We start from the raw sequence: 27,742 nt of genomic DNA on the forward strand, positions 1-27,742 counted from the left end.
CACATGCCATGCTTTATATGCAAGATCACAATTCTATATAAATGAGGAATAGGGTTTACTGGGCACTTTCCCAAGATATAGAGTATCACACCCGGAAGCAGCAGGCTTTGCAAAAGTCATGAGGTTGGTAAAGAACTTTCAGTTGGAAGAATTAACAGAAGAGAAAGTCTTAGAGGCAACAGAGAGCCTGCAAAATGGCAAAACCCCAGGGCTCATGGCTTTGCAGATGGATTTTAAGGAGGAATGAGTAGTAGGTCCCGTAAGGGATTCCTTTCATGCTGTTCTGTTAGGGGAAGAACTTCCTCCATGTAGGAAGGAAGCTACTGTTGGGATTCTCCCTGAAGATGGAGATGACCTCACCTCACATGGACCCTATAGGGCCCTGCCAAATTATGTAGGAGGTTGGACTAGAAGATCGAATGGTCCCTTCTGGCCTTAAACTCTCTGGATCGATGACTCCGTGCTGACTCATGCTCTAAAGGGCTTAGCAAAAATGCTAGCTACCTGTTTGCAATGCTGGGTGGCCATTTATACTCACCCAGAGCAAGCTGGATTTGTTAAGGCCAGACCAGTGTTAGGGAATCTAGAGAACACAATGAGTTTGTACATGTTACACCTATCTACCAACATTTGCACAACAAAAACCTGTAGGTTTTAATTTGCATAAATGTACATGAATTTGCATAAATGTACATGTACCTGTTGCCCATTGTGTCTCTCTCTGTCTCTCACACACAAACACACTTGCTCCCAGGCCTGCCAGCCCTCCAGGTTCTCCCTGCAGACACTGGGTTTTCCAGCCCTCGTATAGGGCAGGTCGGGAGCAGCCTGCAGGGCAGTTCCCTTTGCTTCCCCTGTCCAGTAGGAAAGAGCAGCCAATCCAAGCAGGGGCACAGGCTGATGGACAGTCTGGTCACCCGGTGTGTGTAGCAGGCAGCGCGCCTGTCCCCTGGCTAGGGCATTGGGGAGGCACTTGGCCCTTTGAGCTGAGATCTGACTGGGTCAGCTCCACTCCCCACAGCTCTCCCTGCCCCTGGCCTCACTTACTAGCACTGAGCAGGGTGAAGATACTGCTGCTGCCCTCAGGCCAGGGCTGAGGCACCCAGAACCCTCACCCCCTTACGATGGACTCTTCATGCACATTCTGCTGCTCCCAATCTCCTCATGTAGCTTGACCCCTGCTATCCCCAAGTGCTCCTGCCCCCATCTGATGACCTCTCAAGCCCTTTGTGCTGGTCCCTTTCCTCCCCGGTCCTATTCCCACCTGAGCCCCCAGATTCCCCTTACTACAGGCATCTGCTGGGGGGGCAGTGGGCTCCACACCCTTCTGCTGTGTTCAGGGGGTGACCAGCTGCCCTCTCCCCATCTCCAGGAGGTCCTGCATGAGGGGTCACTCCCCCAACCCAACAAGGACTCCAGGATCTTCAAGGGAAGGGACACAGTCCTCCACCCCCAGCTATCCAGCAGGGCCCGTCTCGCTGGCAAACTGAGCTCAGCTGGCACCGGCCCTGCCAGGAGACGCTCTACCCTTCTGGGTGGGGTTTCCCAGTGATGAGGCAGTTTCACTACCCACATGCCCTCCAATCATCCTCCTGTGGGTACGTGGAGAGCGCAGCCAGACTAGATATGGAATAGAAGACGGCTGACAGCGGTGATGCAGGATGGGATTGCTGTTATCAAACCAGGCACCACAATGCAATGGTGGATCGGGCACGCTAATGCAGACAAATACTGGTCTTCATTGAACAAGTACTCTGGGATGTTGTGAGTACAGGCAGCCCTCGACTTTACGACGTTTGAGTTATGACGAACGGCATTTACAACCTTTATAAATTGACATCCTGTTTCAACTTTCCGACGTCGGTTTTGACTTTATGACGCTCCATCTGACATTGTTCCTATGGGAAAATCGAGTTACGACATTTCAACTTAAGACCCGATTTTCAGGAAACAATTGTGTCGTAAGTCCGAGGACTGCCTGTATTTCTAGACACGCTACCCCAGCGAAATGGGCTTCTTTTGGAAAGAAGACCTTGATCTGTAACACAATCGGGGAACATTTCTTTAGATATTGTTTCAGTTATCTCTTACTCCAGCAAGGTTTAAAAAAAAAAAGTTCAGATTGGCTGGGCGTGGGCTAGATGGTGGAGAAACTGTAAAGTAAGAGGTGGTTATTATGCCTATGTGGTGGACATGTCCAGTTAGTAAAGAATATTGAGATGCAGTTCATAACCTAATATTGCAACCTGTTAGACATTAATTACCCAGTGAACCTCTGGGTAAACCTTCTGGGGTTTTCTATTGGCAATGGTCTCACTCGCTGAAATAAGGACTGCCCCTCTGATCTGTTAGTAGTTGCAAGACAGTTGGCAGCTTCTCACTGGAAAAGAAAAACATGCCCTAAATTAGGGGAAATGATTTAAAAAATGGAATGCTAGTGTCTTGGAAAATTAATGCCTCAAGTACATATACAGCAGAATAGATAAAAGGCACTTAGAGATTTGCTGATCATTTAGTCTATATTCAACTGGTCCCCAAACTTTTTATGCTATTTCCCCCCTTGCCCATAATGTAATCTGTCTGCGCACACACCCCCGGGGGCTGAGAATGGGGCCAGGAGCCGGAGGCTGAGGCTGTGGCTGTGGCTAGGGCCACAGCTGGGAGCCAAAACGGAGCTGGGGGCAGAGCAGGGCTGGGTGGCACTCGTTCCCTCCCTGCCCCTGTAGGGGCTGGCCTGTCCTGCTGCGTCCCCCTAATGTTCCTCCGTGTCCCCGAAGGGCGGGGGCACCCCACGGTTTTGGGACCACTGCTATATTCGGACAGAATATTTGTGTGTACAAAAAAGGCTACATTTGACAAATGTTTTTGAATTCTAATAAGTATAACTAACTTGTGTAGGGTGTACTAGTTAGTCAAGGCAGTATTGTCTCTCAGTTTAAGGCCATGCCAAGAAACAACGTGTCCTGGGTTATATAGGAAAGATCATGTTGTAACATGGGTTATCTTCCACACTGAAAACCTAGGTGATTCTGCTGTTGTGGGAGGTCTCTAAAGGAAAAGTGGGAAGTTCACTGGCTGAGCTTGAATGCCCGGAGGAGAGAGTTTACATCAGTTGTTTGGAAGCTTGCTTCCCCACAGCCCTGAGGAGCCCTGTCATGCTGCGTTCAGTGCCAAAGGTGCTCAGTGAAAGGGGAAACGTCAATGAGTGCCACGGATCCAGGGGACCACTTTCAGCTGCTGCAGCATCCAAGCAGAATAGTTGGCTTGGACTGTGGAAGATAGAGCTACTACCACCGCTGCTGAATGGTAGCATGGCCCAAAGTGCACTGAATGCACAAAACAAGAGACTGGAGATGGATGAATTCTTCCTGCTTTGCATTATCACGGTTCAATCCCATCTATTTCTGCTATGTACGTGGCAGCAAGAAACAGTCACTGCTATTCCTACACCATCCAGTGCATAACCACCTTCACTAAGCGCTCACCATGAGATGGGGGAAGTCACCACATTACCAGGGAAATATTAGATATTTTTTTAATTGCCCAGCAACACAGTTTACAACCCGGGAAGTGGGAGATGGCCCTGAATCATCAGCTGACTCCCATGTAGCAGATTTTGGCTCATCGAGCACATTAGGATGTGATATTCCATTCCAAGAAGAAATGTCTTCTCCAGCATTGCTGTGCCTCTTGGTTCAGCCTCTGGTGATGTCGGCCCAATACTCCACCAGAGAGCCTGCCATTAGAGGAAAGGTAGACCCGGCCATTAAAATAAATCGGTCAATCTCATGCTCCATTTTTATATAGCGCATAGGAGAAGAAAGAAATGTTACCAGATTTTCCCATTACTTTGGGGTATGTTCATTTATTAGGGTTACTCTTCAGGGGAGGAGGGGGTTCTGTAATTCTATCAATGTACTGCTTGTGTCACTTGTGTTCTCATATGGAGCTCTACTTCTCCCTGCTGCAAGTTCCCTCCCAGTGGAGCTATCCTGCAGGACCTAGGTTCCCCAGGGCTGGGTTCTTCCAGCCCCAGAATCAGACAAACACACACACACACACACATTAACAGAGCATGTCTGAGAGGACCGGATTAATCAGCACTCCCAGGCTGACCCCCTTATATGCCTTTGGACTCAGCAAGCTGGGTTGAACAGCACCTCCAAGCTGTCACACTCATATGTCCCAGGTTCAGCACGTCCCTATCCCCACTTTCACATTACAATTTTTCTGGTAGTAACCCACTTGATGAGCAAATCACACAAGATTTTGGGGCACTGCAGGGATCTTTAACTTAGGTACGAGGAGCGTTGCTGCAGAGCGAATGGGGAATCCAAAAAACACCCACAAGGGGGAATGCGAGAGAGAGAGAAAGGCAACCAGCTTAACCATAAAAGTTATTTATTGCCAGGTAATAACCATACAAGTAGAGTCAAACAAACAAAACAGTTATAATAGTAAATCTAACTTAAATTTGACTATAAAAGTCAGGTTTAGAAAACTATAACTGATCACACAAGTCAGGGTCAGAAGGCTATATGGAGAGAGAGAGAGAGAGCTGGGTTCTCACCACTCGGTGAAGCTTGAATCGATTGGGGTTCCCATGTGGTGGTGGTAGCTGGTGGTACGGAGTGCTGGAGACAAGCAGAGCCCCCAGCATTATCAGTCAGGAGAAGATGAAGTCCCAATGGAACTGATGCAGATTTTGGATCCAGGCATCAGAACACTTACTTGAGAATGCATAGGGGTTTTTGTAGGGAAAGAACAATGGTTCAAGGGAGAACACTAGATTTGTTTGTGGGTAAACTGATGGCTCAATGGAGTACACTAAAGTTATTTTGTTCAGGCTAGACAATAGGAACTGATCATTCCTGGCTATGGGCGGTGTTCCTTCGAGGTAGCTCACAATATAATTAGGCAGCTTCAGTATTTTGGATACCAATAAAGGATTTATTACTAGAATTGGTCTGATAACTACTGAGCTGGGTGTGTGCAGGCATGGGTTCATTAACATCTGGAGCAGAGATCCCCCATCATGCAGTGCTTTCCTGCTTTTCTGGTCCCAGGGTTCAGTGCGGTTCTTGCTTTGGAATCTCTGTTCTCCATTCTGTATGTTAATGGAGATGCCTCCCTTTCCCATCTTTGATACAAATGAGGCTAGGGGAGTTTCCTTAATCCTGTCACCCTTGTCCGGAGGGGTTTAGGTGTGCCTCCCACTGCCTTTTCATTGCTTTTTGTAAGTCTTTCTTCTGATCGGCTTTGGTTCAAGCAGAGGCTGGGTGAGGGAAGGTCTTTCGTGAATCAGAGAGGCTGGGTACTGCACCCTGGTTCCCCAAGAACACAGAGGTGATAGGTAACAAGTCCCCCTATTGATGGGGTGCTTGCGCTAAGTGAGTATCCCCATCACATCCTTACTCCGTGGTACCGGGTCTGATCTTCAATCCATTGCAGCAGCCGCATCAGTCGCTGGATCGAGCGAACCACTAGAACCAGACCAATTGCTAGTATAATTTGGAAACCGAAAATCACCACAATGGGGTGAAGCATGATATTCAAAAGACCTATTGCACTGGGGCCCCACCCAAGCAAAGTCTCCCACCAGGAATGATGGCCTGTGTTTTAACTGTAGCTGCTAGCCTAGAGATCTACTGGTTGTGGTGTTGAATCTCGAGTTTGCCATTCTCCCCCAAAGTTTGGAGCTTCTGCAGCTCAATTTGTAAGGAGGGATGAGTTAATAGTCCCTTAATGGCAGTGAGACCCATTCCCAGTGAAATGGAGGAATCCTCCTTGTAGAGCTCAGGATAGGCTTTCAAATGTTGTACAGTCCATATAGGCACAGTAAACTTACTAACAATAGTAGTTATATTACAGAAACACTGTTTAAAGTAAGGCACCATGGGTTGAATCCAAAGTTCATTAATCAATACAATATTACATCTTGTTCTTACACACACACATGATTTACTAACATAGACAATAACAGACCCCTCTTCCTGGATAACATCGAAAGAACAGGGAGACGTATTCCCAGGTTGTGGGAAGAAGCATTCATCAGGTTCCTCCAATGCTTGGTCTTCACAGCTATAGCCCAAACCTGCTTTTCTCCTACACCCTTTTACATTTACTGTGTTCCACACATTATTTTTCTGCCAGGCCCAAGTGTTAGGATCTCTGGAGTACATTACTGAGTTATCATTAATCTGTAATCCCAGTGGGACTACTGGGTGGATTACTCTAATTTCTTTGCCTGCCACAATTATCAGGAATAACTGCAAGCTTTGCTGGTGTTGATTGTATGAAGCATTAACTAGTCTCCACCAGGGCCGGAGGACTAATTTTTCCTCCGTTACATGGGACCAAATCAAGTTGATTGCCTCCATGGGAATGTGTCCTGCTATGGCTTGCCGAATCATTCCCATGATTACATTCTGGGTGAGAGCCTGAGTTTGCTCACACACTGAGGTCAATGAGACATTATTCTGGAGGGACTGTACACAAGATGTCATTAACTCTTCATCTTTTTCTATGAGTCTTTCCCACCCAGGAAATACCTTACTTATTAACTGCTGTTCCTCACTGCTGTTGTTTATTCGCAGGGTCGGCAGTAATTTTGAAGTTACGGAAGAACTAGCTTCTGTGCATAGTATGCATGGAACAACCACAGGTGAAGAGATTTTCAAAGAAGTTGAAAAGTCACTTTCTCAATACAACCTGCAATGGAAACAACTGAAGTGTGTTACAACTGATGGAGGTAGAAACATGTGCGGTTCAAAAAAAGGTTTGGTTGGACAAATCTACAAAGCTTGTGAAAGTGCGGGCTGTCCCAAGTCTATGATTCTTCATTCATTCTTCATCAGCAAGCATTGTGCAGGAAATATTTGGATTTGTCATGTGTTAAGGAACCCGTAGTTTCAACCGTGAATTTCATTCGCTCGCATGGACTTAACCATCGTCAGTTCCAAGCATTTCTGGTGGAAATAGAATCAGAATAACACGATTTGCCCTACCACACTTCAGTTCGATGGCTTAGCTGTGGAAAGGTTTTGTCGCGATTTTTCGAGCTTAGAACTGCAATTGAAATGTTCTTAAATAAAAAAAAACGACCTCTACCTTTACTCACAAACAGTGAATGGCTTTGCACTACCAAGCACATGAATGACTTCAATCTTAGACTACAAGGGGAAAACGGGCTTATCTGTGACATGTACACCCAGGTGAACGCATTCAGGCAAAAACTAGTTCTTTTCGAGTCCCAACTGATGAGGGACTGCTTTGCTCATTTTACATGTTGTGAGAAGTTCAACCAAGAAACTGAATCACGATTCCCAACTAGGTTTGCACAAGAAATCATTTCTGATCTGAAACTACAGTTCCAGGAGCGTTTCTCTGACCTTGATGTGAATGCAGGAGAAATACGGATCTTCCAAAACCCATTTGATTGTGATCTCGAAAAACTGCCACCTGAACTTCAAATGGAAGTGATTGACCTGCAATCCAATGACTTGTTGAAGGACAAATATAAGGAAGGAAATCTGGTAGAGTTCTATAAATGCCAGCCAAGTGATCAATATGCTCATGTAAAAAACATGGATTAATGTCAGTGTTTGGCACTACTTATGTGTGTGAAAAAAACATTTTCGATGATGAAATATGTGAAATCCAATTACAGATCGACCTTGTCTGATGAACATTTACAATCAATTTTGATGATAGGGAACACTAACTTTGAACCACAGCTAAATGCAATTTTGTCAGAAAAACATCAGTACCATATGTCTCACTAATCCTAAAATAATATTTCTTTTTTTAATGATTTTGCATATATTTAACTTTTTCACAGTCGCTTCAGCCCGCAAAGTCCCTTCAAAACTCTAATATGGCCCTCGTCTCATAAAGTTTGGAGACCCCTGCCTTAAATCACCACTCCTGTAAAACACACAGCGCTTGTGAGCACTTATAATACAACAAAGGTAGGTTTATTTAAGCAGGAATAAAGATGTAACTAGAAGTGAGAGAAAATGATGGAAACAAATGGTTACAACATAAAACAAACTCAAAAAATGTGACGCTGGATCTACATGTCTCAATAGTTCCCTTTCCTAGCTAATAAAGTAGGCTTCTTCCCCCCTTCCCCTCCCCCCCCCAAAGTTCGGTCTGTTCCACAGCTGCCTGGTTTCACAAGAACCAGGATCAAAACATTCATGAAACCCCCCTGCTCCTCAAGGGGTTTCTCAGTGAATGGATCCAGAGTGCCTCTCCCTACATTCTGTTATATTGAAAAAGCCTTTTGTCTTGGCCAGGGCACTCCACTGTAATGGTCTGGTTCACCTCCCCATGGTTTATATCATTTGCACTTGGTTTTCCATTGACTGTTCTGGGATGTGGCAAGGGTAGACAATAGAACCTTGCATTACCTCACTGGCTGACTACAGAGGGGTGATGACTCCCTCTTGCTTGAAAGGGTCATCACCGAGACACATTACTCCTGTGACTAATTTCTACTCCAAGTCCATAAAGCAGACTTTCATTATAAATACAGTATTCCATAAACATTACTCGCACACGTATCTCACAATGATTATGGGTCTTGACAAGTTACGAGCTTTCTGTAGATACCAACACATTCCTCTTTACAGATAAATCTCTTGTAAGACATTTTTGGTGTGGTGAGCTTTGGTCCAAGGTGAAAGTTATTTGCAAAAAACAGGAGACCCTTTGCCAAGGAGCCTCTGTGTTACAACAGGTGCTTAGCAAAATAAATCATTGGCATAAAATAAAATCCTTTGCCAGGTTCTTCAAATAAACCTATTTGGTCATCTGCTGTGGATGTGACTGGTATGTCCGGTGGCTCCCCATTCTCCTTAGTCTACTCTGACAGCCTGGGTCTCTTTTCTGGAGGCCAGCAACTAAAAAAAGACTGAAATCCAAATAGACAGAAAATCATCTTTCTTCAGACAGTTTACTATCAAATGTTTAGCTACAATTATGACTGGAACTGTTAAAAAATTAATCAAAATTTTCTCCTCTTTCCTTCCCTGCTCATTGCCAATGGCTCCTTAGTGGAAAATAATCATTTAAACCTTAGACCAGACAGGGTTTTACATCTATTTAAAATGAGAGTTGGGCTCAGCGAACTTTGATGGGCTGGAAGAGAGCATGCTGAGAGCCTCCTGTGAGAAAGGTGGGGACTGGCAAGCCTCAACAGATTGAGGAGGGAGTGCTCAGATAAAGAGCCTTTGCCCATTACGAACTTTTGTACATTTAGATTTAAGCTCTTTGGGATGGGTACTATCTTACTGTTGTCTATACAGGCCTAGCACAACGGGGCCCTGATGTCAGCAGGGGCCTCTCGATGTTATAATAGTGGCAGTAGAAGAAGAAGAAATCAAGAACATCAAGTGATGCATGAATAATTTGTGCCAAGTCATCGGACCAGACCTTCTCCAAGGAGGGAGAGCGAAGGTCTATGCACCCACTGCAGAGCATCACAAGCAAAGCAAGAGCAGTGTGAAAGGGATGGGAAATTGCTGCGATCATCCCAGGTGTTTTAAATGGCATCTAAATCCCAGCTGTGCGGAGAGATCCGGGGAGGGATGCTTGTTGTGTCCAACGGAGGAGATCCAACCCTACCTCGAATAGCTCGGCTGCCTACCCCTCGGTCCCCCCGCCAGTGAGCCAGGTGCTCTCCCAGCTCCACAGGGGCCCGGCCCCACACCGGAGTTGCCAGCACCTCCGAGGGGCGCAGGGCGGCCGTTGCGCTCTCACAGCCCTGGGCCCCCGGGGCCTCCAGCGCTCACCGAGCCCAGAGCTGGGCGGGAAAGGGCTTTCCTGAAACCCGTCCCGCCCGTGGCTAGCCCCGAGGGGACTCCCCATGGCCCAGCCCGCGGGGCCCGGAGCTAGTCCCGCACGGTGCCCCTGGGCACCCCTCTCCCCAGCTCCGGGGCGCGGAGCAGCTGCCCGGCCGGCGGAAGCGGGGCTCGGCCAGCGGGCGCCGCGCGAGCCCAGCCCGTCCCGCACATGGTGCCCGCCCAGGCGGCGGGGAGGGCGCTGGATCCCGGCGCCGGCAGGGGAGAGCCCCGCTGCGCCCCCGGCGGGCTAGCGGCTGCGGGAGGAGCCGGCGCGGCTGCCCTCGGCGCGGTGTCCCCGGGGAGGGCGGGGGGAGGCGGCACACGCGGGCTGGGCTCGGCTCGGCTCCGCCCGCTGCCCGGCTGCGGGGCGCTGTTGCAGGCTCCGGCGGGCGGGCGGGTGGCGCAGCGCGGTGCCCGGGTCTGTGCCGGCGGCGGGCAGGAGGGGCCGCGGGCTCCCCGCGAAGAGGCGGATGATGAACAAGCTCTACATAGGGAACCTGAGCCCCGCCGCCACCGCCGACGAGCTCCGGCAGCTCTTCGGGGACAGGAAGCTGCCCCTAGCCGGCCAGGTCCTGCTCAAGTCCGGCTACGCCTTCGTGGATTACCCGGACCAGAACTGGGCCATCCGGGCCATTGAGACCCTCTCGGGTAAGCGCCCGGGTGCACCGAGGTCAGGGGACCCGCGGTGCCCCGCTCCCCCGCCGGCTCCCCCGAACCTCGCTGGGGAGCGCCCACGAGCCCTGCCCGGACCCTCCCAGCCCTGCCCCGGGGCACCCCAGCTGCCCGAGGACCCCTCTCCCCGGGGAGCCTCAGCGCGCCCCTCTCCCGCTCGCCCCCCGGATCCAGCGCCCCCTCCCCAGGGAGCTCCAGGGACCATCCCCGCCCCTCCCGGGATCCCTTCCTGACCCCCCTCCGCGACCCCCGGCTCCCTCCCCCCGGGGATCCGCCGCAGGAATCCACTCAGCTCCCCACGCCCTGCTGGCCCCCAGCCCCTCGGGGGTCTTCTCCCTCGCCCCGTGACCCCCGACTCCCCGCCCGCGGCACCCGGGTCCCCTCTCGCCCCGGCCCTGCGGGACCAGCCGCTCCCGCCCCGCTCCCTCGCTTCCCTCCAGCCGGGCTATTTTTCCCTGATTTTTTTCTCCGATTTTATTGAGAGGAGCCGGGGCCCGGGGTCCGCCGCCCGGCCGCCCCCTTGCCACCCTCCCGGCCTCGGGCACCTTTTTACGAGGTGCCCTGCCCCAACTCGCCGGGGGCGCGGAGCAAAGAGCGGCCGAGAGGCAGCTGGGGGGCCCCGAGCGAACTGCAGCCCAGCCAGGGAGTAGGAGCCACACGGCAGCGCCAGGCCAACGCAGCCCCAAACACAGGGGACCCTCTGGCAGCCCCGGCGGGCCACTCCGGCCGAGCTGGCGCCCCGTGCCGGGTAGGGGGAAAGGAGAGGCAGGAGGAGAGCAGGAGAGGAGGCATGTGGGGCTTGGCTGCCGGGAGATTGCCATGGTGTTCCGCGAGCAAGCGAGCGCAGCCCCGCGAAGTCCTGCTAGCTCTGGTTAGCGGAGTGGGCGGCAGGAGCCCTGGGAGTGGAAGCATGGCTGCCCCAGTCCTTCATTTTGAGGGCTACGGACTCCAGCCTCTCCATTTGGTGCTGCTTGTGAAAATGACTGTACTGTTGTCAGGGGTCCCCGGCGGGGACCGCTGGGCGCCCTCCCGCCCTCGGGCAGCACCCCCTGACCCCCCAGCAGGCTGGCCCCCTATCCCAGAGCTCTCCACGCAGTTCGGGCTGCAGGGCAGTCGCCGACTTTTGGGTAGATTTCCTGCCCTAGCTCCCAGACCGTGCTTCGGACGATGCTGAGTCTCTGTTGTTGTTGTGTTTTAAAGGTAAAGTGGAGCTGCATGGCAAAGTCATGGAGGTGGATTACTCCGTCCCTAAAAAGCTAAGGTAAAATCCCTTTCCATGCGTTCTCTGTCTCGCGTCCGTGTGCGGGGCGTCGAGTCCCAGAACGGCTCTGGCTCCTTGGCAGCGGGGTTGTTTGCAAGGGTGCTGAAGGTAGTTGCAATAGTTGCATTTTTACTTTCATTATGGCTAGCTGCGTGCCCTAGCCATTGATTTACTTTTGAAGTCTGATGGGCTTTCCTCTCTCTACGCGGGTTGGGATGGAAAGCATTTCTTCCCAGTGCAGTAACTTGTTTACCAAATGCCAAAAGCCCCCCCCCCCCCCTTTTAAAGATCACAATGGTAACAAAGGCTTTGTGGAAGACTTCCTGTGGCAAGTAAGTAGTAAATATTTACTGTGTCAGCTGAAATTCCCTAGCTAAAATTACAATTCGTTAGTTTTTGCTTTTCTTTCCTCTGAAGTGCTGTCTGCTGAGGGTAACAAAATGTCCTTTGGATAAGTTAGTCAATATCTCGCAAGGCTTTGGAGCAACATCTTGATTTGTTTTGAGAGTTAAAGAAGTTAAAAGCCCTTTTTGGCGTGGCAGCTGCTTATGAGCCAAAGTTCTGAAATGTTTGTAACCAAAAGGCACTAGTATGGGACGTGTGTAAACAGAACTTTCTGGGGATGGCATAGAATCTAATGCATGCCATTTAGATGGCTGCAGAGTGGTCTGTTCATGCGTGGGCAGATGGGGGTCTCTTCTGTCACTGACTTACTATTTGCATTTTCCTTGAATTAGTTTTTATTCTGATTGCGCCGTATGACACTTCTTCGCTTTGTCACTATTGTTCCCTCAGGACGCAGCATATTCATAAAAACTTTTTGTGGTCATTTTGGTTATGAGTGTGAAGCCCTTGATCCAAATAAATCCAATGTACTGACTAATTTGTTATACTGTCAGGTAAACAACTTGTAGTATTTTACTAGGGCAGCTGTTTAACACAAACTTTTATAAATGTACAAGATCTGCTGCCATCTCTTTCTAAACTTCTAACATAGTGGTGGGCATTTTTTACCTTGAGAAATATAATTGCAAGCTCTGTCACAGATCTGCAGTGGTATAGAAAGGCAGTAGTGATTTTTCTGAGAGGCCTGCCTCTTGCAGGGATGGTACAGTTGAACTGTTATTATAAGGGGAAAAGGTGTTTTAGAGAGTTTGTATAGTTTGCATGTTGATAGTCAGATGCAAAACCTTTTGCAATGGAGGATTTGCAATATTATCTGGTGTATGTTATTTTTAAGTGTCACGAGACGTGAACTTCACAATGCTCAGAGGGCGTGGGGCAGGGCATCTTTTAATGTGCAGCTTGTTGGTTCTGTTCCTGCTCTGAGTCCCCTCCCCCAGCAGTGTGTAAAGGGAAAGCTTTAAAGCAAATTTCACATTGAAAATGGTTTGGTTGCCTAACGGAGAACACAGTAGGCTGCAAAATGCGGCTTGCATTAAATGCCAGCTTTGTAAAGAGGTCTTAGCAAAAGAAAAATAATCCAGGCTTTTGTTTCTGCAAGCTGAAGTTTCTCCTTCCTTGTTCTCTTTTAGAACAATAAACACTAAATATATTTATGTTGCTGATTTGAAGTGTCTTTGAAATGAATCTTTTAACCAGGTGTGTAGAATGTGTAATTAAAAAAAAAAAGTCTAGAATTTATTATATAGCTCAGCAGTCAGAGTGTTTTTTGAACATGTGCTCCTGTGAAATGTCTGAAGTGGAACTCAGTGAAAACGCAGGCTCACTATACAAATTGTATGCAAAGGCTCTTCTTGAATGTGTTAATTTGCTGATGCTGCTTCTTTAGCTTCATGCTGGGTCTTTTCAGTGTGATTGACTGTCAAGTATTATTTTTAAAATACGGGTACATGGAAAATTAACTTAGGCAGCTTGATGAAGTTTGGTGAGAAATGGCTAATGTCTGGCACCGGGGTTGATATTGTTGGTTGTTGCTAATGCACATATGTGAAAGATGTGACAGTGTTCTGGTTTCTTATGCAATGAGCATGCAGAATTTTACCTGGAAATAAAAAAGAGTAACTCTCAAATATTTCAAAGCAGTTAAATCTTTGCAGTAAGTTTTTCTCAGTGTTCTTGCACTCTTAGGACTTCTTTAAGAATGATCGAGCTAGAGCCCAGTTAGTTAGAAGGGCAGTTCTCTGGGGATGTATTAGCTTCCAGGTCTGTTACATATGTTACATTAAAGCAAAAAGATGGGAACAGTGAATTCCTCTTTACCTGCAGTAAAAGCTTGGGGATCTCTGAAAAAAAATCATTGAACAGTCGAGAGAGAGAATCTAATATTTCTTTTGCCTTTTTCTGCTATATGTTCAGCTGTCCCTGAGGGTTCTATTTCAGTCTGGTTACTTGGTTTCCTCAGATTGTTGAGTTCGTGTTTGGATTTGATCATGTCATTTTTTGATCTCTGAAAAAGCTGTTGTTAATATAAAGGTGTCTTTGGCCTAATATTAGTTAGCTTGGACATTTCATCCTGTTTTTTATAACATGGTTTTATCATGGAATAAAGGCTTACACAGGCTTACATTTAGTTTTTCTTTGTAGAAAACCCACAAACTATTCTAATGCTTGTAAGAATTAGAATTTGTGCAGTGACTTCCATTGATGTCAACAGCACCAATATTTGGGGACCCTTAATCTGCACGCACAGGACCCTGCCCAACGCCCCTTGCTCTGGCAAAATTGCCAGTGACTTTGTAGGGAGTTTTGTCTGAGTTAGCTGTGTAGGATCTGAAAACTTTCCATGTTACACACAAGCTGATACTGTCCTACAGTTCTGATGCTATGTGAATGTAAAACTATTGAATAAAACTGCAGAGAACTTCCCCTAAATGCTAGCTTTGTACCAGGTTAATTATATGTATTATTTTAAAATCTTTTGGTCCAAATTTGTTTTGTGTTTTATGGTTTTGTTTGATACTTTTTATGTTATTATATGTTTGGACTGAATGTGTAGCATTGTAGTGTTTGGATTTAATAAAGAGGGAAAACCTCTGTTATGCCTGTTATTGAAATGTGTCTGAAATATCTCTTGATGTGTAAATAATAAGTTTTATTCTCACTACTGTGTTTAGTTAAAATTTCCTTGAACCTTTTCAGGAATTAGATTTCAAAAACACAAACAAAAATAACCCTCATTTTCATCTGTATGTCTTTATGTAGCTAAGAAATAGTGTAAAATAGTCAGAAGTAGCACTGAAAACTCCACTTTCTGTACACCTCCTCATGGTAATGTAGAAGGATTGGAGGTTACAGGGCTGGAGGTAGTGAGAAATAGCATGAAGTAGTGCAGGAGAGCTTATGAATTTGTCTTTCATGAGTTAAAAATCAGTAATTGTGTTCTCTCTACTTCAAGTGATTTTTGCCTCCTATAAGAATGTTAAAGAAAACAGTATCCCAATTGTTTTTTGTTTGTATGTACTACATTGTGTATAGACAAACTAATTTAAAAAAACCCACTTTTTATCATGTAAACTTTAAATTCTCTGGTAACAGAGAATGCTTCATTTGCTTAAAATCATATTGTTTCAAGAATTTGCTGAATGAGAAGCTGTGTTTTTTTTTTTTAAAAAAAAAAAAAAAAAAAGGTCCTGTAATTATCCTTTTTATGCAGACATGTAATACATTGAAAACTTTGATTCTTAACTGCAGATGCGGAATACATAGTTAATAATAATAAACATTAGAAAACTGTGAATTATGAAATACAGACAAAACAAAAATCTGTTAATGCTAACTTTCATGTAATGTGTATTTGGCAGAAATAAAACAGATTAGTTTAAATAACTCAATTTAATGTTCACAATGTTTTAAATTTCCAGTTCCTTTATTTGAAAAGTCTTCTTTTATGTTTTCAATATTATTTTTAAAAATCAAAATGTATAACATTAGTATAATCTAGAACAATGCACTGGGTGAGCTAATTAGAGAAGTCTTCAAATCTAATTTAGTAGAACATTTAAAAATATTTTACTATTCTATTTAATGGCAAAACTTCGGTAGAATATTACTTTTCTGATTTACTTTAACAAATACAAATGTCTAATGCATACAGATCTAGATTTTTGCAATTCAATCAAAGCAATGCAATTTTTAAAAAAAGACCCTGTTTCTAATAATCTGGAAACCTGCTGCACTTTTATGAAACTTGTCTTCATTTAAAATCCTTCCTTGCCCATGCATGTCCTGATCCTCTTTTTGTGTTTTCTGTGAATATGGAACAGTTGTTCAGGAGATAGGGGCAAGGAATATCTGCCAGAATTACACTTGTGAATCTAATCTCCGAATGACTAGGGGAACAGTGATCTTTCACAATTTTCAAAAGGAAACCCTAGATCTTAGCTACTTTTAAAATATCAAATTAGAAAATTCAAGGCTGAAAGCTACTGTGTCTCTGTAGTGCTGGAATCCCCCATTAAACAGTTTGCTACTCTTTTTAAGAGGAAAAGGAGCATTAATATGGTGTACAAATGAATTCTGAAATAGAAAACTGTGCAAATGGTTTAAATATATCTAGGTATTTGCTTTAGTTGTTGAAATAAATAATCAAAACACAGAGGTTTTTACAAAGAAAAATGTCCATTTTAGAGGTAGATTTTATTTTTGAAACTTCAAACTATTTGATGTTTAAGTGTGAATCACCATTCTAGCCTGAAACTGAATGTTCACAACTGCCCCAAGTGGTTAGAGACTCTGGTCTGAACTTTGTGTGTAATTTTCATGATTCATTTTGGTGGTGGTAGTTTGAAATAAAGCAATATGTATTTTTTTTAAAAAAGAATAGAGGGGGCAGAGTGTTGGGATAGCAGTGGTTGTTAAATATTTTAGTACTGCTATATCAAGGGGCAGATTCACATGGCACAAAGTGTGGACTACCAGAGGGCTAATATCATGACCATCCGGTTGTTGTTTTGTTTGTCCCTGACATGCATAATTGTGACAAAAATGATTTACATGGAAAATGATCCTGTTTAGTGCTTTAGCTAAGGAACCTCACCCTTGATCAACAGAAGTCCAATCAGGAGACATGACTGACACTTTTACATCTTTAGGTTCTCCCGCTTGCCTCCTTCTTACACATACACACACACAAGTAATTCTGTGTGGGATGCAATGAAAGAAATATGACTTTTCTGATCTGGGAATGTTTGACTTTTTCCAAAGCCCATTCATGCCACATTTTTCAAATATTAATCAAAGATTTAAATGTCAGCTGCCCTTCTGGATTTCTAGAAAGGGGCAGGATGGACCTGAGTCATTTAGTGTTTAAAAAATATACCCAAGAATTTTACAAAATGGAATCAAAGGATTCACATAGACACCGAGAGGGTCTTCTGGCTGTTGTGTGAACTGAGTCTCAAACCAATTTGCGCTCTGTCTACAGAGCACAGCTAACTGTATATGGAGTATCATTTATATCTTCTTAAACAGCCGTGATTTAGTCACAGTTAGACATGAGTTAACTGGTTTATGGAAGAATGATGACATTGAATGTATTTTAAAAATAATACTTACCTACCCTATAGCAGTGTAGGGAATTGTAATTAGTTGGCATTTGGACTGTGTTTTGAAAATGTGAATTGCTGCATGTGCCGAGTATTATTATTATTATTAGCAAAACAGAATGACACTTAGCGGGACCCAGCACTGAAAATATTTATTTCCCCCCCAAAGCTCACTGTCATTAAAACACTTTTTAAAAAGCTCTTTTACTTTATAATTCCACTGGTTGCTTTTGCAAACTTATAATTTACATTTGGTGGCACGTATGGGTTCTATTTTGGGCAGCCAAATTGCAATGTTCTTCCAGCATTATTTTTAAGGTTTTCTTTTTCCTCTTCTGATTGTGAACTTCATTCTGGTTTTCCACATATTGTACCAGTGAGAGGGAATAGTTGCAATTTTTGTGTACGATGCTGTGGGAGAGAACTGCAGAGTCTATCACATGGGATTCCCAAATGGAGGAAAAAAGCTTGAGTGTTTGCTCCATTATCTTGCTTCAGACCTTGCTTGTAGTAAATGCCATTTCATCAGGCAGGATAGTCCATTTTAAAATAGTGAAATGTACTTTTCCAAGAGGTTTTCTTCATTTCAAATTATGCCTTACGTGATGCTTATCTGTGCCATATTCTAGTATGCTGGGGTTTGTTTCTTGATGACAAGAAGTTCTCTTTTTTTTTTTTTTTTATAAGCATTCCACATGCTGCTGAAGAAGTCTAAATGTCTAGAATGGAATTAAGTTACAAGTCTCCGTGTCACTGTGTATAGGCAGCTATTCTCCTTTTACTATGTGTGTGTAACTTTTTTGAGTGTCAGGTACACATGTTTATGAAGAGGAGATTAGACCGCTGTGTAAAACATACCAATCTTTATATTTATCAGCTTGCTGGAAACCCATGAACACCTATTTGCACAGACAGACTATTGTAAATACACCTGCTGAACCTCTGAATCTATAGTTTAGCGTTCTCTCGCTGCTTGTTTAAAGCAAAAAGTAAACTCTTGAAGAATCTATCTCAGAAATACATCTATACACACAACAGATGAGCCACAATATTTGTATGTGTTCCTCCTCTCTTCCTATCACCAGCATGTGGAAGGTTATGTCTTGATAGGGCTCTGATTTGTGTGCATGGATGTATTCTCCTGTCATAATCAGGAAAGGTGTCTACTGGGAATAGGAGTAGTGTGTTACAATTCCTAAAGAGCAACACACAGTTTTCTCCAAATGCCTTACGTGGGGGTGTCTGGGGCTGAAAGTTCTGTGAAATGTGAGGAAGGAGCTCATGAAAAAGTAGTTCAGCAAAGTAAATTGTACTGGCAACAGAGAGACAAGGTGGGTGAGAACATGTATTTTATTGGACCAACTTCTGTGGGGAAAGAGACGAGCTTTCCAGCTTGCCCAGAGCTCTTCTTCAGGTCGGTGAAAGATACTGGTAGTGATGACAGGTTTTCACGTGTCACTTCTCCATTAGCCTGTTCTTTCCCCATTTTCCTCTTTGTGTTGCTGTTGAGGTGTGAGAATTGGAAGTAAAATTGAGAGAACAAGCAGTTTATATTGTACTCCCATCCATCTCCCCATCCCTTTGCCTTCAGATAGCATAAGAAAAAAATCACTTATTTTTATAAAGTCAGTAGTGGATAGTTTGTTCTAGAAGCTGTGGTAAACGCCAATCCTAAATTAATAAGCTCATTAAGTCACTTAAGCACACGGTTGCTGGAAATTTTATACATACGGTATATTGATCTAATCTGGAGGCAAAATACAGACTAGAGAGCTACAAGGAAATGTCCACCCAGGCCACCTTAGTTCCTATCTCAGGTAGCTAGTTTAAATGATCTCCAAACAGCTTTCAGTGTAATTGTATTAGAGACTCTCTCTACAAAGTGACCTGCTTTGATTGGTTGCATGCAATGTTGTTGTGGTACTATAGCTCTGGAATGGCAATCTTTTCCGTAGACGGGGGGAGGAGGAGGGGTAAAGCACCTATATTTAGTAATGGTTAAAAACTAACATTACAGGGAGTTTTTGCCCAAGCCAGCAAAAGCTGGCATCTGTAATTTGGAGGAACTTGATTCCTTCCTCGAAGGAATCTCTCTGGTATGTTATAGCTATGTGCACTGATGCAATTTGTTTGATATAGATTGATCTCTATTTCTCTCTATTTCATATACCTCCCTAGCTGTACAATAGGGATAACAATATTATTTTCTCTCTTCCTCCCCCCCCCCCCCCATCTGTCCTGTTTGTTCAGCCTAAGAGCTGTTTAGGGAGGGAATATCTCTTATTTTGTATGTGTACAGCACCAAGCACAGTGTGTGGCACTACTGTCAGACAATCAGAATACCAAGTCCCAGTGGCTATAAGCTTGATGCTTGGGGGGTGTATTGCTAGCGAGAGATCCAGCCAGCTACATCCTTCTGGGGAGACGTGCCGCTTGCTGCAGTGAAGTCTGCAGACATGCAAGATTTGTTCAGATGAGAAATGCCTAAGTAAGAAGCAAAGGTTTTCATTCCACATTGAGGGAACTGTTGCATGCAGCTGGCACTCCTGTTTCTCCACCCAAATTCTCAGGGGCCAGTGAGCAGTTTAATGCTGATGTGGATGGTCAGGGTTGAGGACACGGCTGGTTTCCCACAGAGCTGCTTGTCACTGCTGTCCGATTCCCTAGGCCTGGGGTACGGTGTGGAGATGGTGGCAGGGTGACCCGCAGATAGCTAGCAGGCTGCTAGTGGAACCTCTGCTATGGTTTTTACAAGGTGGCATGCAGCCGGGCTCTTCTGCTGCCGGCTGTGCCTGTAGGGCGGGCTGCGGAGGCTGCTCACTGCCCTGGTCAGAGGAGAAGTGTTACAGGAATCCTTGCTTGATGAGCTCCTGCTCTGATTAGAGTGGAAGCTGTTTAGCCTGGAGTGACATGTGCCCTCGCAACGCCTCTTCTCCAGATCCACAGCACACTTGGCACCTTTCCTTCTCTCCTCCTCCCTTTGCCTCTGCTGCCTCCGGATGCCTGCTCCGGCTCCAGCAAATTAACCCCCACTCACAGTGTCAGGATCCCATTCTCTTGCCACCTCCTTGCTCCCGCACTGGCTCCTGGGGGCCTCTCCTGCACCTTCTACAGCCAGGCTGCTCACACGCCTTCCAGCCTCTCTGCCTGCACAAGCCTTTCGCTCCTGTCTGTCTTCCCCTCCCTGCTCATACCTCTCTGCCTCCATCCAAGTAATCTGCCCTTAGCCTGGGCAAGGTCAGCTCCCACCCTCCAGACTCAGCTGGTTCTTCCTGCCTCTCCCTGGCTTCCTTATTGGCCCCCCAGGCCTGGGTCAAGCAGCTCACTGCCCTCCTTGCTCTTTAGACCTGGCTTTACCAGTCACTGCTCTGAGTTCCCTCTTCCTGGCCTCATCTTTCTTCTCTTTGTTCTTCCTCTTTCCCCCTTCTCCCAGGACTGCCATATCAAGGATAGTCTGTGTGGTCAGCCCCTCTGAGCACCAGCCCTCTCCTCCTTCCATTCTCCGGTTGCTAGGGGGAACTCCTCCCTAACTGCCCTGCTCTCACTGCCCTTCAGTCCTGGCATGGCTGCCTCCTGCGCGCCCTCTGCTGAGCGTGCTGGAGAAAACGCAGGCTCCTTGCTCACGTCCTCTTCTGTCAGCTTGTTCCCCCTTTTTTTTACAGCAACCCTCCCCCCCCCTTGAGCCCAGTTCTGTCACCCTCAGCGAGTCCTGCATGCCCAGCCCCAACCCCCTCTGCTCACCCTGCCCCTCTGCTTTGTCCACCTCACCAGCATCTGTGGAGAGAAGTGACTGGATCTGGTGCGAGCTACTTCCTGTCACCCTGCTCCACCCTCTCCTCCTTCATTCTGGTTCCTGACACTGAGGTTTCTCTCTGACCCCAGACCCTATCTCCTCCACCTGCAGGCTCTTCTTGCTTCCCCCTTCACTTCCAACTACCTTCCTGGATGTTTTCCTGTGCCCTTGTTTCCACCTCCCTCTCCAAACATCATCCCATTTCCCTCCTCCCCTCTTGTCCCCAAATGTGCCATCCACAGCCCCAGCCTTGACCTTCTCCCCTCTCATTTCCTTTTGGGCCCCTCTGCCACCTGGCTTCTGCCTTGTCACCCTTCCCAAATGACTTGCCAGTGCGTGAGTCAGGTTCTGGCCACATGCCCTGCTCGGGGGAGCCATTATGCTAGCTCTGTGCCACCTGGGGTTTCTCCCTAGACAGGGCCAGTTCCCAGCTGGCCAGAAGCGCCAGGTTCCTGTCCTCTGTGTGCCGGCAGAGCTGCTCTAAGGGGCTGTAGTGAAGCAGAGACTGGCACCTTGTGCTTGCAGCTCCCTCCCATCTCCATGATACCAGGTGAGCCCCCTGCATTCAGAATCCCCCTTAGAACTCATTCCTTGGACACCAGTAATTGCCCACTGCGGTAAGGTGCTGCCACGCCCCTCGTCGTCTGAGACTGGCTCCCTCGAGGGATAGAGCCCTTGCCCACCGGCCTTCCTGGGCATGGTGTCTCCACGTGGTTTTTCCTGGTTCTCTTTGGCTGGCCCCTAGGTGGGTGTGTGGGGTTGAGGGGTGAGGGAGGACAGGGAGTGGAGGAAGCGCGTTTCCCCCCCAAGACATTGGTGCCCGGGCTCAGCAAGCACAGAGGCCACCCCAGACTGTGGGCACCGCTGTAGCTCAGCCGCCTGAAAGGGTCAGGGAGGGTTGAGATGGCTTCGCACCCATTAGCACAGCTGGCACTGGGGGAGCTCATGCAGTGCATGATGCCATAAAACGCTGCCCCCTAGGAATTCCAGGGGAAACACGGCCTCCTGTATCACTGCCTACCCAGGGCTATGCCTTAATGGCACGACCCAGCTCCTAGATTGCAAGCTCCCTGGGGCAGGGACTACATCTTGTTTGTGAGCCTATGGCCATAATCTCCAGAGCAGTGGCCCTTTATTGTGTAGCATGAGGAATCCTGCAAGGTGCTTGTCGATTAATATCCATTCGCCAGCCCTTAATTATGGAATCCTGAACTCCCAACTGTACATTTTAGGAGTGTAATTTTATGAATGGCCTTAGACAGCTTGAGAATGAAACAGTGCAATGTGGCCTTTGTGACATTGCAAGCTACTGAATGAATGTGTGTTTGGGGGGGAGGTACGGGGGGGGGGCAGGGAGGAGCTGACATTGTTATGCAAACAGCGGAGTTTGAAAATTCTGTTTCCTCAAAGGCTTGACATTAGCAGGGCCTGTGAAAGTCAGGCAAAGAACAAACACAGCCGGATGGTTTGATGTGGATATGATCAAGAAAATACATGCTACCAAATTAACCTTCCCCCCCACCCCCCAAAAGAAAAAAAAGAAAAAACGGTTTGAGAAGGGAAAATGGCATTCTGAATCCTAAGTGAATGACAAGGACTTCTGGGTTACTCCAGAGCTATTCTTACACTGAAATACTTGACACAACATTTTGGCAGGAATCTCAGGTGAGCAGAGAATATTGAATTCCTGATGACACTAGAAGATACATTCCTTGTTTTCCAAGTGGAATGTACAAAGAGGGACTCTAACCACGTGCTTCTTGAAAGTGCAGACTTCTCTGTGTATTGACATGTATCAGTGTAGCGGGGTGGTCACCTGCTCCTGCCCTGAAGGGCTTGAAATCAGCCCTGGGAGAGGGCTGAGACTGTGAGAGGCCTGCTGATAGGAAAGCAGCAAGCCTCCGCTGATTGGGGAAACAGCCACAGCTGTGGCCACGCCCCAATCAGGCCACAGCTGGTCCTATAAAAGGCCAGTGAGCCAGGAGCTGGCAGAGAGTCTCTCTCTAGCTGTAGAGAGAGATGGACCTGGCTGCAGGGACCTGAGCAGAGTACCTGAGTGGAGCAGGGCTGGGGAGCTCGAGCCTGGAGAGCCCCAGGCTGCGGCCTAGCAGAAGGCCAACGGGTACTAGGGGTTGCAGTGGACAGCCCAGGGGTAGGCAAAGGCAGCAGGTCCAAACCCAACTTTGCCAGTGATGAGTAGGCTGATACTGCAGTCTGCCCCAGGGCGCGGGGGCTAGACGATGACTGGCAGTAGCCTTACGACTGAGGAGAGGTGGGGATAGTGGGTGGGGGTTCCCCGGGGAGGGGAGACCCTGAGAGTGAGGGGTTACTGCCAGGGGGCAGCACCCCAGATAACGGGGCACCAGGTCCGGGAGGGACACGGGGGGGCAGCGGCAGCGGGATACTGGCCTGCAGAGGACACTGGACGAGCTAATTCCCTGAGAGACCAGCAGGAGGTGCCACAGGGGTGAGTCCCACACCGTCACAAGCAGATTACTGAAGGAGATCTGCTTCTGTCTCTGGACTCTTCGGTGTCTGTACAGCACATAATTGGTGTTGCAGAGTGTAGTATTTTCTGATACCACTGAAAATCTTAGATCTGGTATAAGATACAGGGAAGATGCCTAAGTGAAAACACAGTATATATTTTGGTATATATTCACCATTAATGAACTATTAAAGAGTAAATCAGAAACACCATTATTCCGATGTGCAGCAATCTCGAAATTTTGTAACAATGGGAGTTGTCACAAGTCAGTTACAAAGTCCAAACCAGTTTGTATATATCTATATGCACACATACTTGGTGCTTTAAAAGGGCCAGTTTCACAAAGCTGAAAACAATTATGATCCAAATCAGTTGGGAGGAAGAATTTAATCAGAAAAATGTGAATGATAACTGGGAATTGTTTAAGAACACTTACTAGATGCCCAAAACGCCACAATTGAGGAAGAAGGCCATATTGGTTTTAAAATTGACCTGGTTTAGCAGGGAAGTGAAGGCAGCTGTACAAAACTGTGTGTGTGTGTGTATGCACATATACAAATGGAAGAAAGGGGAAGTTGACAGTAATGAGTATAAATCAGAAGCTAGGAATTGTAGAAATTTGATAAGGGACCCGAAGGGAGACAAGGAGAAATCCATGGCCAACAGAGTTAAAAACAATAAGGAGATTTTTAAAGTATATTCAGAACAAAAAGGATCCTGACAATGGTACTGGTCTGTTACTAGATGGAAATGATAGAATTATCAATAATAATGCAGAAAAGGCAGAAGTGTTCAATAAATATTTCTGTTCTGTATCTGGAGAAAAAACAGATGATGCAGTCTCATGTGATAGTGATAACACTCTTTCCATTCTACTAGTCTCTTTGGAGGATGTTAAACAGCAGCTACTAAAATTAGACATTTCAAAAAAAAAAAGCAGGTCTAAAAAAACTTGCATCCAAGAGTTTTAAAAGAGCTGGCTGAGGAGCTTGCTGGATCATTAATGTTGATTTTCAATAAGTCTTGGAACTTCCAGAAGACTGGAAGAAAGCTAATGTTGTGCCAATATTTTAAAAGGGTAAATATGATCACCCATGGAATTGTAGGCCTGTCAGTTTGGCATTGATCCTGAGCAAGATAAAGGACATGATTAATAAAGAATTAAAGGAGGATAATATAATGAATGTCAATCAGTGTGAGATTATGGCAATAGATCCTGTCAAACTAACTTGATACCTTTTTTGATGAAATTACCTTTATCAATAAACTTGTAATAGTGTTGATGTAATACACTTCTGTAATGTGTGTGACTTGGTATTGCATGACATTTTGTTTAAAAAAAACTAGAAAGATATCAAATTGAGGTGGCACACATTAAATGGATTAAAAGCAGGCTTGATGAATCTCAAAAATGTAACTGTACACGGGAATTGCATTGAACAGGTGTGTTTCCAGTGAGGTCCTGCAAAGATCAGTTCTTGGCCCTATGCTCTTTTACATTTTTATTAAAAACCCGGAAGAAAACTTAAAATCATCACTGATAAAGTTTGCAGCTGACACAAAAGTTGGGATAGTGGTAAATAATGAAGAGGGCAGGTCACTGGCACAGAGCAATCTGAATTGCTTGGCAAACTGGGCACAGGCAAACAATGTGCATTTTAATATAGCTAAATGTAAATGTATACAGCTAGGAACAAAGCATGCAGGCCATACTTGCAGGATGGGGGACTCTCTTCTGGAAAGCAGTGACTCCAAAAAAGATTTGTGGTTGTGGTAGATATTCAGCTGAACGTGAGCTCCCAGTGCGATGCTGTGGCCAAAAGGGCTAATGCGATCCTGGGATGCATGAACAGGGGAATCTCAAGTAGGAGTAGACAGGTTATTTTATCTCTGTATTTGGCACTGGTGCGATGGCCGCTGGAATCCTATGTCCAGTTCTGGTGCCCACAATTCAAGAAGGATTTTGGTAAATTGGAGAGGGTCAGAGAAGAGCCACAAGCATGATTAAAGGATTAGTAGACAACTTATAGCGATAGACTCAAGGAGCTTAGTCTATTTAGTTTAACAGAGAGCATGTTAAGGGTTGACTTGATCACAGTCTATAAGTACCTATCTGGGGAACAAATATTTACTAATGGGCTCTTCAGTCTAGCAGAGAAATGTCTAATACAATCCAATGGCTGGAAGTTGAAGCGAGACAAATTCAGACTGGAAATAAGATGTAAATTTTTAAGAGTGAGAGTAATTAACCATTGGAACAATTTACCAAAGGTCGTGGTGGATTCTCCATCACCGATAACTTTGAAATTGGCTGTTTTTCTAAAAGCTCTGCTCTAGGAATGATTCTGGAGAAGTTCTCTGGCCTGTGTTACACAGGAGGTCAGACTAGATGATCACAATGGTCCCTTCTGGCCTTGGAATCTATGAATTTATTTCTTACATCAGGACTGTAGCTGAAGAGTGCTGTGAAATATACTCCTTCCTTTCTGGATTATGGTGCCACAGGAATAAGACTGCAATAGAATTGACAGATACTTTCTGTGCAGCACGTAACCACCGTTCTCACTGTGATGTTTCTTTGTTAAATTTATCTGATAGAAAAACAGCTTTTCTGATAAATGTGCATTGAGATCTCTATGGGTCCAATATGCCCTTCCTGGCTGCTCTTCAAATTCCTTGATTGCAAACTGCAGTGGGCGTCTAGAGTGTGAAGGAAATTGGTACCGAGCACATCTGTGTATCTGCGTTATATTTATCCCTAGCTCAGTTTGACACTTCCACTGCTATATTTCAGCCTAATTTTTACAGTCAAATTCATACCTCTAAATAAAGGTTTATGAAAGAAATGTTACTAAATTCTTACCAATAGTTACACTTGAATGAAAGGAAAGTGTAGCAAGAGAGATGCCATGATAGCATCTAGTCCTAATTTTAATAAATTCTGTATGTAAATAGCCTTGTTTTCATAGTGTGTTTAAAAATCCATACGTATCTTTAAAAAAACCAACCTCACATGTTAGATGAAATCAACAAGATGGTTGCTGAGTACAGCCATTTAGGTGACTCTATTGTTTGTACCTGTTTGCAGTCCCTGGATGTTTTGATAGCATTTGTGGTTTTTCCGCAGAGAAGTGGCTTGTTTCTGTTCCAGAGTACATCGAACAGCCTTTGCACTGGCCAGCTTGTGTTATTTCATTTGCTTTTATTGTCTACAGATCTAGCCAGCTATCGTATGCCAGGTGCATGGAGATTATCTCTCGCTTGTTTTATATTTTTGTTTGCCCAATAACCAAAGATCGCTCCCTCTCTCCCCTCTAATGAAGATTAAGACTTTTTACACACAATTCCTCTACCAGCTGCCAGAATTGTTTTGCCATCTTTGTAACTGGGTGAGGTCTCATTTTTCCAGTTCTGCTCTGTTGTGGTTAGACATGGCCTATAAGTGGAAAATGTATCTATCTATCTTTTTTTAATCACAGATTTTCCATGAAAGGTGCCACTTACTGTCCTGTACTGGTGGCCAGATTCCTTTCAAAGTCAAATACAATGTGAAAGGGTCTATTTGGGTTCAGCATTCTACCACTGAAAAAGAAGACCAAGCCTTGACTTTGCAGCAATTCTCTAAGAGAGTGTGTGTGTGTGTGTGTATGTGTGCGCGCACAGTTTTAAGATGACAGAAAATTTATCTGATTGCACCTAAAATGAGCCCTGGGAGCGCAGCAGTAAGAGAATGCGGCTTTCATTGCTTCAGCTCTTTCAGCTCCATTGTTGATTTGATTGCTCAAAACATTAGGCCTTGTCTGTACTTCTACCAGCAAACCCTCCCAGCGCAGATGATGATCTAGTAGCAATAAATGCTTTGTCTGGTGTGAGTTATTCCAATTCCCTGAGCAAATCAGTTATACCAGCGCAGGAGTGTGTTGCTGGCATAGCTGTGCCTACACTAGGGCTTGTGCCGGCACAGCCAGGTCAGCAAACAGTCACACTCCTAACCAACATAAGCAAGATGGTGCCGGCAAACCTTTGATGTGTAGACTGGGCCTGAGACAGTCTGGCACAGCCTCTCTTTCCCCCCAAAGTAGAATTGTCCTGTTGATCACACAGAAAAGTGAGGGAGCAGCAGGGATTGAATAAGGGAGGCTCATGGAGAGAGAAGAGGCCAGGAGGGTCGCT

General features: G+C 45.8%; 1 protein-coding gene across 5 annotated transcripts in view; it reads left to right on the forward strand.

Annotated features, from left to right (window-relative positions):
- The first annotated feature begins 10,318 nt into the window (after positions 1-10,318).
- IGF2BP2 (insulin like growth factor 2 mRNA binding protein 2) overlaps positions 10,319-27,742 on the forward strand; it is a 96,011-nt gene continuing 78,587 nt past the window's right edge. For 4 of the 5 annotated variants that reach the window (XM_065410382.1, XM_065410383.1, XM_065410380.1 and 1 more), the window contains exons 1-2: positions 10,319-10,496; positions 11,721-11,781. In XM_065410382.1, the coding sequence (XP_065266454.1) occupies positions 10,319-10,496; positions 11,721-11,781 (239 nt within the window). The remainder of the gene's footprint in view (positions 10,497-11,720; positions 11,782-27,742) is intronic. The other variant, XM_065410385.1, reaches the window with a different exon arrangement.

This window comes from Emys orbicularis, chromosome 9, assembly GCF_028017835.1.
Source record: "Emys orbicularis isolate rEmyOrb1 chromosome 9, rEmyOrb1.hap1, whole genome shotgun sequence".
Taxonomy (NCBI): domain Eukaryota; kingdom Metazoa; phylum Chordata; order Testudines; family Emydidae; genus Emys; species Emys orbicularis.